The following is a 19,415-nucleotide window of genomic DNA, read 5'->3' on the forward strand; positions in this document are numbered from 1 at the left end:
AACATTGTTATGATCATGAAAAAAAACATGAGGCAAGAGAGCACCAGCAACTGAAAAAAAATCTCAAAGATTCTATGAAGAAAGAAAAAATAATTTAAAAAAAAAAAAAAAAAATCAAAACATTTGGTATGCTTATTTAAGTAGCAAGTGCATATTAACTTCACATATTGAAATGCAACATGAACTGACTGCACATGTCTGGTGTATACTTTGGATTTATTTTTCTCTGCAGCACTTCTCTATATTCACACCTCTTTTCCAAGAGTAGAAAGAGACCAGAAAAGTAATCAAGAAGAACAGAATACACTGAAAACAAAATCAATCCTGGCTCACTGTTATTATTTGCTGCACCTTAAATCAAAGCCCTTTCAACATATGGCTTGAAAACAACACAAATATGGATATAGTTCTTTGCATTCAGAACCTCAGTGTCATTATTAGCCAAGTCCCATTCCAATTCCTAAAAGCAAGGAAAACAGAAGTTTCTAATTTTCATGTTAATAAACAATGATTGGGAGTTACATAACCAAGAAAACCAGGTCCACTTATTCCTAACAGTGCTCCAATAATATGCATGTATTATAACAAAAAAAAAAATCAAACAAATTGAGAGCAATAAGCAGCCCTCCCACTAAGAATGACATAAAAACAGAAGTAAAAAAGAGTCCATCACAAAGTATGACAAGGCCACATTAAAATTAATTCTCAATATTTAATCTATACACAATGTGTTTTTAATAAAGAATGCATTTCTTCCAGTCATACTTCTAACTTCACAGATAAAAACATGTTTTTTACCTTACCTGAAATTGAGAACAATTTAAAAACCTAAGAAATCAGCGCTGTCAAGCAACCAGTCACTTGCATTATGGACAAAGGCTGGCACTGCCTATCCTAAATCTCTCCCACTTTGTAACCCAGATGCAAGCCCACCCCACACTGTTAAAAAGATCTAAATTATGCCACTATGAGGGCCACTCAGTCCCAGTGAATACCACTGCATAAATTTACGTTGTCTTAGGTTTTCTCCCATGAAGAATAACTAGGAAGTGAAATTATCAACATGAACTTCTTGCATGAGATAATCACTGTCTGAAGACTCCAAGTCGTCTTCATCTACTGATGTTTCTGCCACACGCTTCATGCCCCGCTGTTGTGAAATGGCCAATGCATATTTGATATTGTAGATATTCCATTCACAGCTGTAAAAATAAGAACATGTTAGAAACAAGATGATGTTTTTTCTCCTAAAGCATAAGCACCTCTAAAAGAAGAGGGTCGTGAAACTTCTAATGCTACATTATCGTCCTTCTAATTACTCTACAGTGCAGTGAAGGGTTTTGATTTAGACTTTAAAATATAACAATACATACAGCTTGGATACATCTTCAAAGTGACGCTGGATGCTTTTCTGAAGAAACTGAATCATGGGGAGCAGCTTCTGCGACCTTAAATGGAGAAAACGTACAACTTGCATTGTAATTTATATTTATGTGTAAAAACAGTACTTTTCTATATACTCAAAACTTTAACATAAGTGTCATTGTCTAATTTAACATTAGACAAACAAAAGCATCTTGCTTTTGATTGTGCCAAAAATGATTATATTTAAATACAAATAATCTACTTCCAAACAGTTTTTAACGTCAAGCTGTAGCATGAAAAACTAAATTCTGCTTGCTGCAATGACAACAATTTCTTCCAAGTAATAACTTACTTTCCAAACAACAAACAGCTTGTTTTAAACTCCCTACTTCTACTTCAATAGAAACAAAAAGAAGAAAATTTGATCTGGCCATTTCAGCCACTCAACCATTAATACTAATATTGAGGTAAGCCACGAGTTACACAGCGCATTATTACTTTAACCTGCATCTATTTCAGATGGCTGTAGCTCTCTATCATACCTCCAGTTTACCTGGCTTTATTCCAAGGAGTCTACAAGCTGTATAGTAAGAGAAGGTTGAATACAATTCACAGAGCAAGCCCATATAGTTTTGAAGAAAAACTTGGTAAAAAAAAATCAAAGCACTTACTAAAAATGCATGCTATAATCACAAGCTAACTCTATGAAGGTGCAGCCAATACAAGCTTGTTATCCTTCAGTTGTATTTAATGTACATAATTGTTTAAAAAAAAAAAATCCCCAAATCCTAATAGTGCTTTTGAAATCTTCATGCATTTATAGACTAAGCAAACTATGGAAAGTTTTACCTACAGTATTTAAAAAATGCTTTTACCCCCACAAATGCAATCCAGTTCTCATACACACTCGTTAGTAGAGAAGTTGTAAAAATCAAGTTGTTTCAATTCCTATGTATGCATCCACCATTTCAGTCCTGAACTGAAAGGAGTGTTAAAATCCTTATCAGCTTTTTTCATTTTCACAGCTCACCTTGTTTTTAATTTCTGTCCATGCAGCATGAGCAACTTATGAGCCCAAATAAGATAGAACTCTAAATGACAAGATATCTCAAAGGCAGAGGCCAGGAACTCCAACACCTTTTCCACATACAGATCTGGGAGCGATGAGCAGACAACATCAACTGCATGAAGAGGAAACAAACAAAACAAAAATACACAGACATTGGTGTTGAATTATTATTTGGAACAACAAGAAAGAGACCACAGGAAGGGATGTGGAGAAGCAGAAGAGAGAACATGGTCTTAGCATCTATTCAGTGTTCAATATTCTACTTTAGGGCACAGTACCACAACCTCTCAGCAAGCCTGTTTTGAGCCTTACAAGGCCTCTTTTGAGCCTTCCAATCATTACTGGATTTAAAAACATGAATTTAACTCTCCTCCTATCCAAGACATGCAATCTTCTCCAGAACTTGTACCTGTCTCCTTCTAATCCATAAGTGATCTTAACCACAGTTTTGTTGCTCCTGACTTTATAGTTCTTGTAGAGTTAAGTGGAACTCGGAAGGTGTAATATCAAGAGGCAATAAAGGATGATTGAAAAGATCCAGAGCTGCCTGCTCACAGAGGAAGTACCTGAATGCTGTTAACAATTGGTCACGATGAAGCAGCACAATTTATAGTTGTTCAGAACAATGATAACCTCATTATATACAATTATTTCTCAAATTAACAAACTCTCACTCTCTGCAGATACTCCAACAGTTTCACATAATATTCAAGCCAATCTATCTTTCTCTATTAAACAAACAGTCCCACATTCCTTCTGTTAACAGTGGATTTCAACAACCTAAATTTCCACGCTTCACTCTCACTCAGCATCTCCTCAGCTGTTGTGTATTCTGGCCCTCTAATAGTTTTCCAATTCCTCCTCCTGAACGCTCCAGAACAACAATATCAGTTTTGCATGAGATAGTAAGAACCAGACACCATGCTCCTAACACAGTCTCACAAGTGCTGAACAGAGGAGACTCATTGCTTCCCTCAAGCCGCTGACTACATTCTTGACAGTACAGCTCTGACATCAGCTGATTCTCTTCATCACACAGGCACACTGCTAAATCATGTTTGGTAAGTCCTTCTAACAACAGTTGTTTTATCTACATGGATGCAAAAGTTGGCATAAATCTGGACCTGATCAAAGTCCACGTCCTAAAGTCACTAGATGACCACACAGCAGACTGGTAAAATTGTAACAAGTTAATACCAGGAATTTTTTTTTTTTTTTCCTACACAGAAGATTATTCTTTCTCTCCTAATCTTTAGCAACTGTAAAAAGACTGAAGTCCTTGAAAGTTCACTTTTTTTTTTCCCCTTTCTGGGAAACTTTACCCTTTATGCTTCACTATTTGGCTTAAACATCTCTGCTCACAATTAGCTCAAATTTCACAGAAGATCCACTTACCTTCATTACCAGGTATGGCTTCTATAACCTCCTGAATTAACTTCTTTTCATTTAGCTTCAGGGCCATGACAATAGCCATCATGTATTCTTTCTGATGCAGTTTTTTGCGAATGTTGCTGGGTGTAACATCAATGTCCAGCTCAAAAGGATCAAAAATTAACCCAGCATCCAGTGAATAGATAAGAAGACCCTCAGTGGTGGTAGCTGCCCAGCTTCGTCCTAGAAAAGGAAGTAAGACTTTTTAAGAACAAAGCTAGGTTTTCTAGGACACGAGCACAACAGAAATAACAAACAAATGATGCTCTGCTGCTTACAGCATGTATGACAGAAAATAGTGCATCACTGATGGATCCGTCAGCAATGGCAGTGCTTGTGAAGAATACCAGCTGAATGCAATATATACGTAAGCTTCCTAATTATCTACTGAGTAAGAGATGGGACTGTTAAACTAGCAAGACCATCTCCAAAGGCATTTGCACTCCTTTGCTCTTCTACTCATCTGTTTGCTTCATACAGAAGGAAAAGAAATAAATCATACACTCATCAATACTTGCCTGTAGGAGAGAATCGCAGGCAAGTTACTCTTATTTCTGGTTTGAAGTGTCGAGAACTCATGTCACCTAAAAGAGAAGTTGCAAATTGATTTAATACAGCCTCCAAAAGTTCCTGGTCTGCCTATCAATGATAACAGCATAGTTAGAATTAGGCTGAACAGTGTGGAACATGTCAAAACTTGGCAGTTCAAAGATATGGTCTCTGCACAAGAGATCATAAAATAAGCTAAACAAAGTGGCAGGACTGAATCTTGCCGTGTCATTTGAAAGATCAGAGACATAGCAAGGAACTGGAAAATAAAAATGGGTCTCAAAAGTTTTTCCAGATAGCGCTGAATATGGTACATGTGTAATAGATCTCTGAAGCCACAGACAGTTCAAGCATACTACAAAAACTGAGCTGGACAGTTCAAAGTCTTCATATCTGGCATTTACTTTAGGAATAAAGATTTTGATCCTCACAAAGACAAGACAGCAAGGTCAAAAGCCATACCTGTTTTTACTCCAGGAAGAGGAATAGCAACACCGTCTTCATCTCCAGTGCCTTCATCTATCAGAGCCATGCTGCCAAATTCAGTCATTTTTCTCCGATCCAAGTATTCCTATAAAAACACAGAAGTTCCATTCACTGCACAATCTCCTCTCCAACACCTGCATTAACTGAAAACATCCCATAACATTCAAGAATTTAGTGATTATTTCTTTGTACCTTTGGAATAAAGTTCTTCCAAAATCATCAAGAAAACTGCTAGTTCATAATAGTGGGCAACCATATGCAACCATGTATCAGAGTCAAGATGCCTCATTCTTATGGCCATAGAGTAAGAAACCTCAGACTGTGGTTTGATATTATTACAATGTTATTCTACCTAAAGGTGCACAATTTCCTCAAAGAAAGTCCTGTTTTTCCTCCCCTTCCACAATCTCACTGTTCTAAAATTAACAGCTGTACAGTCAGTTACTGAAGTTCTGCTTCAGGATGCAACTCCCCCTCAATTTTTGCATGCCTCCTCCTTGATTCTTTTCTAGTTGGCTCACTCCTGGTATTCCTTCGCACTATGTGCAAAGCCATGCTGGCACAATAAGGGACAGATAACAGAAATGAAAACCGCTTTACAAACCATTGTTGTCAGAAACACATTTGGAACCACAGCCAAATACAGCTTGACGTAAACACTTGAGCAATCATTATTCCTCCAGGTAAAGAGATATTAAGAAGTCTTACTGGAATTTTTTTCTTTCAATAGTTTTCATCAATTTACTTTACTTTCAAAGGAACTTAACTTTACATTTGGCACTATTTAGAAACAGCGTGTGTAAAATTCAGTGATGCTTTCCTGCATCCACCCTAAATTCCTTCATTTCTTTGCTAACACAAGAAACTGACACAAGAAAATCAGCTTAGTACAAAATATCAATCATTAATATTTTTATTAATTCTAAGTTCACTGGCTAACTATGCTTACAAGAATTTTGCTTAACACAAGCATATAGTAATCCAGAAAGATTTTAATGAGATAAATTTCAGGAAACAATTTTATTTTTTAAGAAATAACTTCTCCTTACATCTCCTGCACAAAGCAAAGAAAACAAACCCATGTTTATCAAAATATTCAGGCATCCCATTTAAATTAGAGGTTACACCCAAAAAAATCAAAGCTTTGGCTTTGTAAGGGGTGAAACTGACCACTACAACCACATACCTCCATTGCATCTAAAGAAAGGTTGCACGAGATCTCAAATTTTTTCATAAGAATCTGTTCTTTGACATTATAAATACAGACAAATTTTGACAGTCCACCTGCCAAAATGGATTGTCCATCTGCTGAGTAACACAGAGTGGTAAAAGATCTGGTAAAAAAAAATTAAAAATAAATTGTTAATTTCATTGCCACTTTGAGCCAGAAGACAAAAGTGCAGTGTGAAGATACAGAAAAAAATCATTCAATTGTAAAAGTAGTAGAGCTCTTCATTCACATGTTAACACGTTTTATCACAATCAAATACTTTCAGTGCTTTACTGTGTATGAAACCACAAGCAAATTAAAACTTCAAGCTTTTTCAAGTACGTCAATACGCCTGTGCCCTGCTGCAACTCTGCAAATGAGCTTTCAATTATACTCTGTGAGACACTAAGAATGGTGAGAAGAGAGAAAAAAACACCGAGGTATGTAGAGAAAGAAGGTGGTTGAGCTCACCACCAAAAAATACATTTTTAAAAAATATTATTTAGATTTGAGGGGAAGCAACAGGAAGGAAAAAGGAGGTTTGAGCAGCAATGGAAAAAGAGAGGAATGAAACACAAGACATCTGTATTACAGTATTTGAAAGCAAATAAATTTGAGTTGCCTTTAAAAATTATTTCACATACATAGTAACTTGCAATAATCCCACAGCATATTTACATTTACTTAAAATAAATTTCCTACATAGTCATAGATAGATAATGTTTACATAACAACATATCCAATTTAAAGACCCATCACATTTGTTAACTGAGAAACTTATGACAATCTTAACATTATACTGGAAACACAAACTTGTGGAAGAGAACAGATGATCAGAGTGATGCTGATCAGATGGTCAACACAGTAAAAAAACATACATCCAGATGTCAACACCAGAAATCTTTTAAAATCCAGTCAGAATCAAAATAGCTGAACAGCAGATGCACTATGAAATCTTCATGTAAAAAATAAGTGCAAGAACAACCCAACTCTAAAGCAAATACCAGCACGGCACCCTCTTTTCAACTGCTATCTCGTTTACTTACTTCCCTTTGGCTGATTGTTTGGCAGTGATTTTATCGAGCTCCTTCCTTCCCATTTGAAGGTCATGTCTTCCCTCAATTGAACCAACTTGGACTGCATTCTCATGATCCCAAAATGTTATCTGTCCATTCAGAGAAGCAACTGCAAGCTCCTTGCCATCAGGTCGGAAAGCAACAACAAGTACTGCAAAGAATCCAATTAATGGTTAAAGTACAGCCTGAACTTTTTCTAGGAAAAGATCCTATGTTTATCTAAGAAAAAAAAATCCATATTTTTCAAGCATGTCATCTCAACTACCACAAGCAGCTAATGATTAACAAGTATCACAGTATTTCTCCTCTGGACAACATACGTATGTTTAGCTAACCATATAGCTAGAGCTGGTAACATATAAAAAGGATTTCTTGCACTGCAGAGAACTACTCAACCTTTTGCTTCCATTATTAAGAAAAAAAAATCTGCATTTGACAGACAGTTGCATCATTTCTGATAGTGTTTTTATACTTAATAGAATATGAAATAGAGATTACCATCAGAGTTCAACATTAATGTCTCCTTAGTTCTCCAGCTGTCCAACATATCCCATAACTTGACAGTTTTATCCCAAGAGCCACTAGCGAGAACACACTTCATTGGGTTAAAAGACAAACTGCTGATGGGGCCCTCGTGACCTGATAAGACCTAATAAAAGAAAAGACAACGTGGAAGTAGGTAAGAGAAACTGAAGTTCATATAGTGTGCATTCAATAAACTATCAGTACAGCAATAAAAATACACCTAACTTGTCCAAAAGTTACTTCGACTGTGTCTGGACATGAGGGATGATACATACCACTGATTCTCCGCTTTTTATTTAAATAAGTTGAAAAGAGAATTGCGGAAGTGCTACCACTGCACAGGTATCTGTAACCACGCTCATGCATGCACACAGTCTTTATAGCGGTTAAGACTTAGGAATAGTCTTCTTGCCCTGTCTTATTATCAGGAGAGCAACACTAAAGAACTGTGAGCAAGAGTAATAAGTATTTTTCAAGCATGGAGCTCCCACTCCTCTCAATAGAAATAATATCCTGACAGATGAAAAACTTCACATGAGCCAGCAGTGTGTTTTTGCAGTTTGGAAAGCAAATGGTATCCTGGGCTCCATTAGAAGAGGGGTGGCCAGCAGGGACAGGGAGGTGACTCTCTGCTCTGCTCTTGTGAGGCCCCATCTGGAGTTCTGTGCCCAGGTCTGGAGTCCCCGGTACAAGAAAGACAGGGAGCTGTTGGAGGGGATCCAGAGGAGAGCCACAAAGATGATCAGGGGACTGGAGCACCTCCCCTATGAAGACAGGCTGACGGAGCTGGGCTTGTTCAGCCCGGAGAAAAGAAGGCTGTGGGGTGACCTCATTGCAACCTTTCAGTACCTAAAGGGAACCTACAAACAGGAGGGGAGTCAACTCTGAAAGAGTAGGTAACAGCAGGACAAGGGGAAATGGTCTTAAGTTGAGATAGGGAAGATTTAGGTTGGATGTCAGGGGGCAGTTCTTTACTATGAGAGTGGTGAGGTGCTGGCACAGAGAGGTTGTAGATGCCCCATCTCTGGAGGTGTTCAAGGCCAGGTTGGATGGGGCCTTGGGCAGCCTGGTCTAGTATTAAATGGGGAGGTTGGTGGCCCTGCCTGTGGCAGGGAGGTTGGAGATTCATGATCCTTGAGGTCCCTTCCAACCCAGGCCATTCTGTGATTCACCATCTACACCAAATTAAATATATGAATTGTTGAATTCATCTGATTTGCCATCATATGTACAATGCTTAAGAACTGAAAATAGCAAATGACAGTGTCTCTCCTTAATTAACTGTACCCTGCAGAGAGTAATTTCAAACTAACAGCAAGACACTGGAGATCGAAATTGATAAGTTTTCCAGCCCTCCAAATTAAACAACCGTACAAAAATAATAAATAAATAATAATAATATTAATTAATAAATAAATAACCGTACAAAAAAAAGTCATGCCCCTACTTTGCACCAACGAAATCTTTCCTGGAATCTGTATTGATCTTATAATAGCACCTACACTTTCTTAATTTCCTTGAGAAAATACGTAAAAAAGAACAATTCTGAACAACCAGTTGAGTGAAAACTCTTTTTCCCAATGCGGTAGCATAGTAATACTTCAGCAATATTTGTGTTACTTCAGTAACTAGGAAGAGCTCATTGCTCAAATGTTCATTGTGGGTCCTTACATCCAACAGCCTCCCACTCTGCATCGACCAGATGAATATTTCAAAGGAATCCTGGGAACCAGCTGACACAATCTCACCACTGGAGTCCACAGCCAAACAAGAGAACTGACTTGGTCGTGGAGAAGTAAAGGTACGGAAATTGCGGTACCTGTTATAAATGTGAAAACAAATTGGAAAAAACATTTCAAGTAGATCTAAAGATACATTTTACGCACTAATTTTTTTTTTTTTTTTTCCAAGTCAAATGAACTCCTTTTCAGGTCTCTTAAACTATCTACAGAGAAAAGTACTCTTCGCATAAAAAGAGATGCCTTGGTATGATTCCAAGACTCAAAAAAATATTACTAATTTTGTAGAAAAAATAGCCCAAAACACTCAGAAGATTTTTCTTCTGTAATACAGCATATGTCCATTCTCTAGACAACACGTTTGCTTACACATCCAGTTTTATACAGCGGCACTGTAATGACTCAATCACTGTAACTATGGCAAACATTGTTACATAGGTGAATACTACTTACTGTAGAAACAGAGAATGGCCTTACTGAATTTTCAGCTTCTCTGAGCAAAGTTCCTCCAGAATTTTGTTCACAGAAATTGGATAGAGTGACAGGATTTCTAATTACTATCTAAGTTTGAATCAAAGGCTGAACTAATAAAAGCACTAAAACCAATAAAGTGGTACTCATAGTTTTGCAACTTGTTCCTGAAACCATTAATCATCAGTCTGTTGCATTTTGGGTGGGGAAAAAAGACAACTAAATAATACACAAAAGCTTTAGGAAAAGTTACCTGTGCAAATCAAAGGCCCGCACTGTTCCATCCAGGGAAGCACTCAAAATAACATAACCACTGGAAGTAAAAGTTACAGCAGTTACGCCACTGCTATGGTCTGTAAAAGTGACAAAACAAAAACTGCTTGAAGTGTTCCACACTTTGACCTGCAAGAGAGATCAGAAAAGCCTTCCTGGAATCTCCACCATCAGTTCAGAAGGAATATATAATGAAACAGTAGAGTAAAGAAAAGCTAGCTCTAAAACTCTTGAACAGCATAAGGAATGTGCGCAAATGAGGCAGAGCTACAACTTGTCATTAGACCTCTAAAGGCAAATAAACACAGAAATTAAGTGGAGACAAAAAGTTTTTGAAATAAAGTTAAAATTTCAAGGAAAACTCAATCAACATCTCAGTCTCTTAAACTTCGACCTGCCAACTTTCAAACTTTGTTTGAAAGGTTATTTCAAACAAAAAACTTAGAAGTTCAGCTATCTGCAGTCTGAAATTTATCGGGCTTGGTTGATTTTAAATATGAATGGTAGAAACTATGAAGTGGCAGGTCTTCTCTTTTTCCCCATCAAAACTTGTGATGGACAGAAGATGCCATCACCACCACGTTTAAGAACCAAGAGACTTTAGGATTACTCTACAAAACATTCTTTCTCCACTAAAATACTTTTAACTCTTCTTTAAAATTATCTGTCCACCTAGGCTTCCATCTCAATACAAGCTATTTATGAGATTTTTTCTTTTAAATAGCAAACTTCTGCAATGGTACACTGCAGGATAAAATCAGCTTAGGAATTATATTTCTATAAGTTATTTGAAATAAAGTCTGCATTGAAACTAATTATCTGGTTGATTGAAATTCATTCATCTCAATATATGAAGGAACCAGCACAGATAAATATAAACTAACATCTGATGAATTAGATCTTTTTGTGCTTATGGTGACTGCAGAGCTACAACAAAAAAAGAGCTGCTAAAAAGCTTACGTGATACTATTTGCAGAGGACACCAACCACAAATCAAAACATATATTGTGCAGAGAAAGATCAAAGCTTCTAAGAAAATCAAGGACAGAAAAATATAGGGATTACAGTAACACAGCTTTCTACACACAATGGAAATTCAATGCGTTTACTACCTTTTTACAATTTAAGTTCATACTACAGTAATCTTGTATCACTCACTTTCCCATCCTCTCCTCCAGTTACTATGTATTGCCCATCTGGAGAATAAGCCAATGAAACCATGCTGTTGAAATGGCCCTGCTGCTTCAACACATAGGATTCGCTCTGCCATTCCCACACCAGGAGCTGACCCAAACCTGTGAACACATAAGGACTGACTGGAATTATGAATCCAACGATGGAACCTGCTAATGCACACCAAAAAACACATACTTGCATCTACCAATCAAAGAATAAAAAAAGTTGATGCAAACAGGTTGTATTATGTCTCTATATTGATTTTAATACAAGTCATTTTCATTCCAGAAGTTCAAGATCAATTTCCTAAACAACCAGAATCTGGCTTAATATCCTCAGTACTACAACAGTGCTATCAACAATTTTTGTAACAAATGGATGTACAAAATCAGAAATATGCTAGGAAAGAACTCTGTTTTCCTGTTTATGTCAATTAATTTGTTCATTTTGCAATTTCATCTTTAAGATACTGTAGTCACCTTATGGGCAATTGACCTTATTAACTGGTCACTGCAATGAATAACCAAGGTAGCTTGGAGCTTTCCAATCCCCTGCTTCTTAACATCAAGGGCTGTGAAGGAGATGACAACATCCTATCTTTTAATTTTTTCACTAGGTGAACTGGTAAGAAAAGCAGGGCTGCATGAAGATATAAACTCAGTTACCATGCTAACCTTTATGGACTTTATGGGGGGGGGGGAGGTGGAAACAGATGTATGAACATTCAGCTCACTTTGTAAAACACCATGTGTCAGAAGTGGCTGTGCATGAGACTGAAGCCGAAAAAAGAGTGTACTATGTCTATTCAGACACTATGGAGATGAGTCTGTACATTATTAGCAACATTTCAACATTTGGAATCAGTAAGGGAAGGAGGAATTTGGATTTGTTTGCCACAGCATTCCTCATTTTTCCATGAATACTTATCAAACACTTTACAAACCTGAACATCCAAAAGCAATCCAGTCACCAGTAGAGTTGATAGAAATAGAAGCTATCCTTTGGTCTGAAATACTAAAGAAAGAAAATTATCCAATAAACAAACCTGTATTTTCAAGCCTTATGAGATAAAACTTGAAACTCCTGAGAAACTAGAGTTTATTTCAAGACCTTTATATACTTTACTGATTTTTATGTATTACTGTAACATCAAAAGCAGCATTCAAACCTTCCTTTACTATACTCAGGAACATCAGATACTGCCTTTTTCACACTGAAGACAAGAGTATCCGTATCCCAAAGACACACTTATCAATAACAGAGCAGTCCTTCCCAAATTCAAAAAACAGTGGATTCTTTTAAGTTATACAAGGAAATTATGCATTCTATTGCTAGGCTCATAAAGCAATAGAAAAAAAAATACACGTGTTTCTCCAATCTAAGTACAATTTATAGATTATTTTCAATATGCTGATTTTTTTTTTTTTAATTTTCTTTTTGTTTTCTTTCTCTATAAGCTTTATTTGCTACGAAGAAACTAACAACAGAAAATCCAAAGCATTGTAGGAATCTATGGCCAACAACTACTATTCAGGAGTTTCTCATTCAGAGCTGACTTTTCTGTAACGAATTATATAATAGAGCTGCTTAGTATTTATTATCATAGTATCATTTAGACTGGAAATGAACTTTAATAGACACCAGCACTACCAATCCCATCACTACAGCACCCCCCTAAGCGCAACCTCCACACATCTGGTTACTTCCCGGGATGGGAACTCCACCACATGCCTGGGCAGCTCATTCCAATGCCTAACCACCTTTGCTGTTAAGAAATTCCTCATGATATCCAATCTAAATCTCCCGTGGAACAATTTGAGGCCATTTCCTCACATCCTATTACTTGTGACCTAAGAGACCAACTTCTTCCTCACTGCAGCCACCTTTCACTAGTAAGGTTCCTCTCAGTCTCTATTTCTCCAGACTGAACAGTCCCGGTTCCTCCAGCCACTCCTCATACACCATCTTCTAGCCCCTTTATCAGCTTTGCTACTTTTCTCTGAACACTCTTCAGCAATTCAGTATCCTTCTTCTAGTGAGGGGCCCAAAACTGAACACAAGTTTACCTATGATTCTGCCTTTCCAGAAATTACAACACTAAATCGATGCTCCTGTGTAAGATTTTTGTGCTCCAATATTAATCCATTACTACTAAATACAGTGTAGTCTTAAGCAAAGAAAGCAAAACGAAAAACCAACAGCCCTCACTCCCAAATCAACCAACCATTAACCCCTATATCTCACCTCAAGGAATGTATCAGATTGAAATCTGGAAGCTCATGAAGGTGAAAGATTCCAGAAGCAAAACCAGTGACCAACAGGTGTGTTTTCTTGTGATAAGCTGCGGATGTCAGGTTATTAAAATCTCCTTCTTTATTGAAAAAATACCTGGGCATCAAAGAAATGAGAGAAGCAAACAATGTAAAAGAAAAGAACTCTCATAACTCCATTTCAATACAGGTTGAGTATTTCAACAGTATCCTATGACAAACCTCAAAAGCACTAGGTTCTGGAAACTTATTATATGTATACTTTCTATAGTTCATGAAAAGCTAATTCTCTTTCCTTTTCTCTTCCTGAATGTTTACAGCTGCTACTGTAGTCTTACTATCAGAAGTGACAGCTGACCACACACAACAAAAGGGACAAAAGTTAAGCTCAGAGGAATTGCACTGTGCATTTTCTTCTGATCATCACAGGTGGTTTTCACAAATTCACTGATACGTGTGAGCCTCCTATGGAGACAACAGTCATGAATACCATATGTCTAGTGAAGGTTTTCTCCATTTCTTTGCAGGTGTAACTCCTACTGGAATTAAAAATATAAGCACCCCATGATGGTGCTCAACATCACTCAAATGTTCAAATTCCTTTGTTGCCTGCAAATAGTGCTCCACAGAGGCCAAGTTAACAGTCAGGGGTAGGGCACTTTCCATACGTTTCCTTTACAGACAGAGAAACTGGGAAGAGAAGCTTGATGTCCAGAACTCTTAGTTACCCCTTCTGGAATCCTATCTCTCTCCCACTTACTGACTAGTTTCCTTATAAACACTGTGCTCCTTTCAGCAAAACTAAACGCACCACCTATCTTAAGACCAGATTACTGTTTGTAAAATGTATCTCATTTGATGTGGACAGACAGGGAGATAATTCAGAAAGGCATCTCTGAGTAGCTTACCAAAGAGGCTGACGAGCTATTTTACCTAACACTGCCATTGCATCACCTCTTCAGTCAGGCAATCTTGCAATCCCTCACAGCCTCTGGACTTAACTAAAGGACACTGCATTGACAATCTTATGCTTATTATTCTGAATGTGAAGGTACCACCTTTCATACAGTCAAGGTAAGACAAACAATTGTTGTACTGAAAACTATTTATTATGGGATTTATGATAAATTTCTAAACCTTGGGCAGTTTTTACATTATTCTGAGTAATAAATGGTGAAAAAAGCCCAACATAGTAAACTTCCACAAAAACTCTGCCTTGGGATAAATAAAAATCACTTACTTTGCCACACGTGTATATTTAACCTTCTCTCTTATGTCCTGTTCATTTGGATTGACTTTTCCATGAATTTCTTCACCCTTGGGTTCTTCAAGAAATCCATCATCATCTTTTACTCTGTTCTTTTGTCTAGCTTCTTTAGGGGGCATGGGCTTCAGACCATCAAGCTCTGTGTCACATTGCCACACACAGAGAGCTCCATCCCGGCTAACTGTGTATAGCTAGAACACAAACAAAAACATATGATTATCACATAGCAGACTTCTTTGAAAGCTCTTGCCCTGTTTTAATGATTACACGATTGCAAAAGGGATAGGGAGCCTACACTCTAACACTGGGATTATATTTTACTTAGGCAATTTTATTACCATTTGAAATTACAGCTAATTAATCCTTTCATAATTAAAACTGTCTTTTTTTTTTCCTTATGAAAGGGCTGAGGGGGGGGGTAGCGGCAGGGGGGCTTTGAATCACTTTCATTTTAATCATGTTACTTCTTGTAACACTCAAGGAATTTTAAACTCATGATCACTGCAAATGAGTTGAGATGGTTTTAAATCGAGGGAGGGAAGACTGAGGCTGGATGTCAGGGGGAAGTTCTTTACTATGAGAGTGGTGAGGTGCTGGCACAGGCTGCCCAGAGAGGTTGTGGATGCCCCGTCTCTGGAGGTGTTCAAGGCCAGGTTGGATGGGGCCCTGGGCAGCCTGGTCTGGTATTAAATGGGGAGGTTGGTGGCCCTGCATGTGGCAGGGGGGTTGGAACTTGATGATCCTGGAGGTCCCTTCCGACCTGGTCCATTCTGTGACTCTGTGAAAACAGTATAGCCAGATCTTTTCCTAAAGATAAGACTGTAGTTCAGCTACTTTAGCACTAAAATTCAGGAATATAGTATCATTATATACATACATCAAGACTGTCCTCTTCAAAAAAGCAGGCTACTATTATATCCTTATGCCCACCAAGTGAGTAATATATCAAGTTTGCCCATCGCTCTGCTCCAAACACCCATGTAGACATATCCTTGCTTCCAATTGCAAAACACCTTAAAAAAAAGAAAAAGGCAATTTGAGTTAGAACACTGGTTTTTAAGACCATCACTGGCTGCAGAACATTCTGCACAGGAAGACAAGTCAGCACTTAAACATTAACTTTACATGTGAGGTTTGTAAACTGAAATGAGTACTCTTGCAATGATACATAGGATTAAATACACTCAAAGGGTCAACCATGTTTACACTTGAAACATGTGTCTTTTATGAATGACTGGACATTTTCAAGCAAGAATGCACCACTGGTCCCTAACACATGCCTATTTCACACCTTCTAGTCTGCCTAGCTACAATATTTACATACTATATACACTATGTATATTGTACGTGAGATATATAATACAGTATTTCATTACAGTATAATCCAAATTTTAAAGCTAGAATCACTTTACAGCAAAGAAAATATATGCATACATGCAAATAACATTAACAAAGTGAGCAAGTACACAGCATTTCAGTTTAACTCACTTGGAATCATCAGTCCAGTCAATACAAGTTGTTTCATCATATGGACCATAGTAAGTTTTGTCCAGAACAAATGCGTTGAATTCTCGTCTCTTCCCAGGAGCGTGGTACAGAAGAGCAACATTGTCCTTTGTAATCACAAACCTCCTGCCATAAAGGAAAAAAAGCAGAATTGCAGGCAAAACTATTAAAAGTAAGCTATTTTTCACTACTGACTGCAAGAAAACAGAACAACATAACATTAAAAAGGTTTCTGTGTTACAGAAGCGATAAACACAAAATACTCCAAAATTAAAGCCAAAAACTCATTTGCAGATGGCTACTATTCCTCAACTTCAAGAATGCAGGTACTAAGTAACAGAAAACATTTGGAAAAATCAATTAAGTTGAATAACGAAACATTTATTCACTAATTCTTATAAAGGAAGGTAAATTACAAACATTCAAAATCAGATATTCTATTTCAATCGCTCTTCTTCTCCATATATTAGCAACTTGCACAAAGCATGTGCATTTCTGTTACACACATCCTTTATAGTTGCCCCACAGCCGGTGTAATTCCCTAACACAGAACTGCAATTCCAACTTCCAAGCAAGAAATTCATTTACCATCATCTCAAGTCAATTTAGCTGAGAAATACTGCCAAAATGGAAGTCTCCACCTTTTCCTCTTACTCTTTGATGCTTCCCACAATCTCACGTCACTACACTTTGGCTCAGTGACCATGGACTTAAAGTTTAAGGGACAAGGAAAGAACCGCTCAATTCAGAGAACTGTTCCTTTTAGGTAACACAGTTGTTTAAACTACAGCCACCTTCCCAGACTGTTGCCAAGCTTTACTTTTCCTTTCTTTTTTCTCCTCTCAATTTTACTGATGAAGTAGCCCTGGTCATGCCCAAAATTAGCAAATAAAATTCCCTGGTTGGTCAGAATGTTTTTAATAATTACAACCAGCTTATGAGGCAATTTCTGTTCTTTTGCTCTAAAGTACACACATTTCACTTACTTGCCATCAGGGGAAAAGGAGACACTGTGCACTGGCTTGTGGAAATGAAACTGATGTATCACAGATTTACCAATCAAACTGACGAGCAAGGCAGCTCCCTCTGTGAGGGAGAACAAGGAGATTATTTAGTGCTCAAAGAAAACATAATCCTAGCAAGCTTAGCTTTTCCCTGTGAAAATAACAACAATAATCATGAAGTACCTCCTTAGAAACTTCTTAAGATAGCATGCTTAACGATGTAAGTCAAAAAAAGCAATCAAAGTTACCAGTTGTTTTTTTAAAAAACCTTCCCCAGAAAATCTAAATTAATTGTTAAAGTAGAGCACTTCTGATCTAAGGTTGAACACCTACTTTCATGCAGTACTTATATTTCATTCCTTTATAAAGCAAATAGGTTATTTGTGCAAGTACCTTCATCAACAAGGATGGCAAGGCTTCCATCTGGAGAGAGCCCCACACACACAACGTTGTGCCGTGTGGCCAGTGGGAATGTTTCGCATTTATTACTGCAAGGAGATGACAAAACAGTAAATTGAGTACAAGAACACAGAAATGACTGCTATCTCTAGCATCAGTGAAATATGGCCTGATGCCTAGAATTATGGAACGGTTTGGATAGGAAGGGACCTTAAAGATTATCTCCCAAAAAGATTATCCCAATCCCTGCCATGGGCAGGGCTGTCCCCCATCAGCTCAGCTGCCCAGGGCCCCATTCAACCTGGCCTTGAGCACTTCCAGGCATGGGGCACCACAGCTTCTCTGGGCAGCTCGGGCCAATGCCTCAGTGCCACCTGAAGAATAAATTTCTTCCTAATGTCTAACATAAACATCCTCTCTTTTGATTTAAAATCATTCCCCCTCATTCCATCGCTATCAATTTGTGTATTATGTTGATTTCCTCCTGCTTGTAAGTTCCCTCCAAGTACTGGAACACTGCAATGAAGCCTCCCTAGAACCCTCTCTCCTCCAGGCAGCTCAAGCCCAGCTCCATCAGCCAGACTCCACAGGAAAAGTGCTCCAGCTCTCTGAGCATCTTTGTGCCCTCCTCTGGACCCCCTCCAACAGTTCTCCTCTTCTTGTGCTTAGTACCCCAGATCTCGACGCAGTACTCCAAGTGGGGCCTCGCAGAAGCAGAGCAGAGCGGGACAATCCCCTCCCTTTCCCTGCAGGCCACCTCTCTTGGGATGCAGCCCAGGCCGCCGTTGGCCTTCCGGGCTGCAAGCGCACGCAGGCTCACGCCTGTTTCATGCATACGCTGCACCGGAGGGCCGGGCCTCAACCCCGCACGTTGTCCCCGGGGAGAAAGAGGTGAGGAGAAGAGGGGCGGCCGCCAGGTCTCGCTCACTTCTTCAGATCGAAGAGAGAGATCCTATTCCCGACGGGGCTAATGAGACAGCTGCCATCGCGGGTGAAGTTGAGGTTCCCGCGGCGGTAAACGGTACCCAGTAGGCCGGAAAACTGCGAGGAGAGGAGGGGGACGGTTAGAGGGGAAGGGGAGATGCAGAGGCCGCCGAGTGGCACTCACTCCACTCACCCGGTAGGCGAACTTCATGGCGGCATGCAGAGCGCGTGGACCGTACGCCGCCGGCGCGCCCAGCTACGCAGCGAGGGAGCACCGCGCATGCGCAAGGGAGGGGACAGCTCCGCGCTGAGGGCGGGAACCGGTGACTGACAGAGGGACCTCCGCTCCGCCCCGCCCCGCCCCTACGCCTTCGTATATACGGCTTCAGCTGCGCTGCTTGTATCGGGGTTCGCGCCAAGAGCGCCTTAGAGCGCACCGGACCGAATCCCAGCCGGGCTCAGGGGATCCATGATAACCGTGCGGTTCGGGAGCCCGGCCTGTCACAGGGGACCTGCAGCAGGACACGAAGCCGCTGCCCCTCCTAGAGCCTCACACGTTACCTTCACCTAATCAACGGGCTGCCTTTCTAAAGGAAAGCAGCTTGGGCTAGAGATGGAAGTAATCTCTTCTTAAAATAAAAAGTCACAGCAGTAGAGAACTTGGATTTCTTTTTA

At 38.9% G+C, this 19,415-nt stretch overlaps 1 protein-coding gene across 1 annotated transcript; it reads right to left on the reverse strand.

Moving 5' to 3' along the window:
• Positions 1–197: 197 nt before the first annotated feature.
• PWP2 (PWP2 small subunit processome component) lies at positions 198–19,016 on the reverse strand. Its single transcript, XM_042868102.1, has 21 exons — positions 18,934–19,016; positions 18,745–18,857; positions 17,811–17,905; positions 17,400–17,499; positions 16,396–16,539; positions 15,785–15,920; positions 14,881–15,098; positions 13,615–13,758; positions 12,314–12,384; positions 11,353–11,489; positions 10,175–10,323; positions 9,383–9,530; positions 7,685–7,835; positions 7,157–7,337; positions 6,087–6,234; positions 4,877–4,985; positions 4,384–4,449; positions 3,830–4,048; positions 2,396–2,546; positions 1,374–1,448; positions 198–1,202 (listed from the first exon to the last, which is right to left on the reverse strand). The coding sequence occupies exons 1-21, from the start codon at positions 18,949–18,951 to the stop codon at positions 1,043–1,045; spliced, it is 2,733 nt and encodes a 910-aa protein (XP_042724036.1). The 5' UTR covers positions 18,952–19,016; the 3' UTR covers positions 198–1,042.
• Between the last annotated feature and the right edge of the window lie 399 nt (positions 19,017–19,415).

The sequence above is a fragment of the Lagopus leucura genome, unplaced genomic scaffold (genome assembly GCF_019238085.1).
Source record: "Lagopus leucura isolate 7727_CA_CO unplaced genomic scaffold, USGS_WTPT01 Super-Scaffold_100001, whole genome shotgun sequence".
Lineage (NCBI taxonomy): Eukaryota > Metazoa > Chordata > Aves > Galliformes > Phasianidae > Lagopus > Lagopus leucura.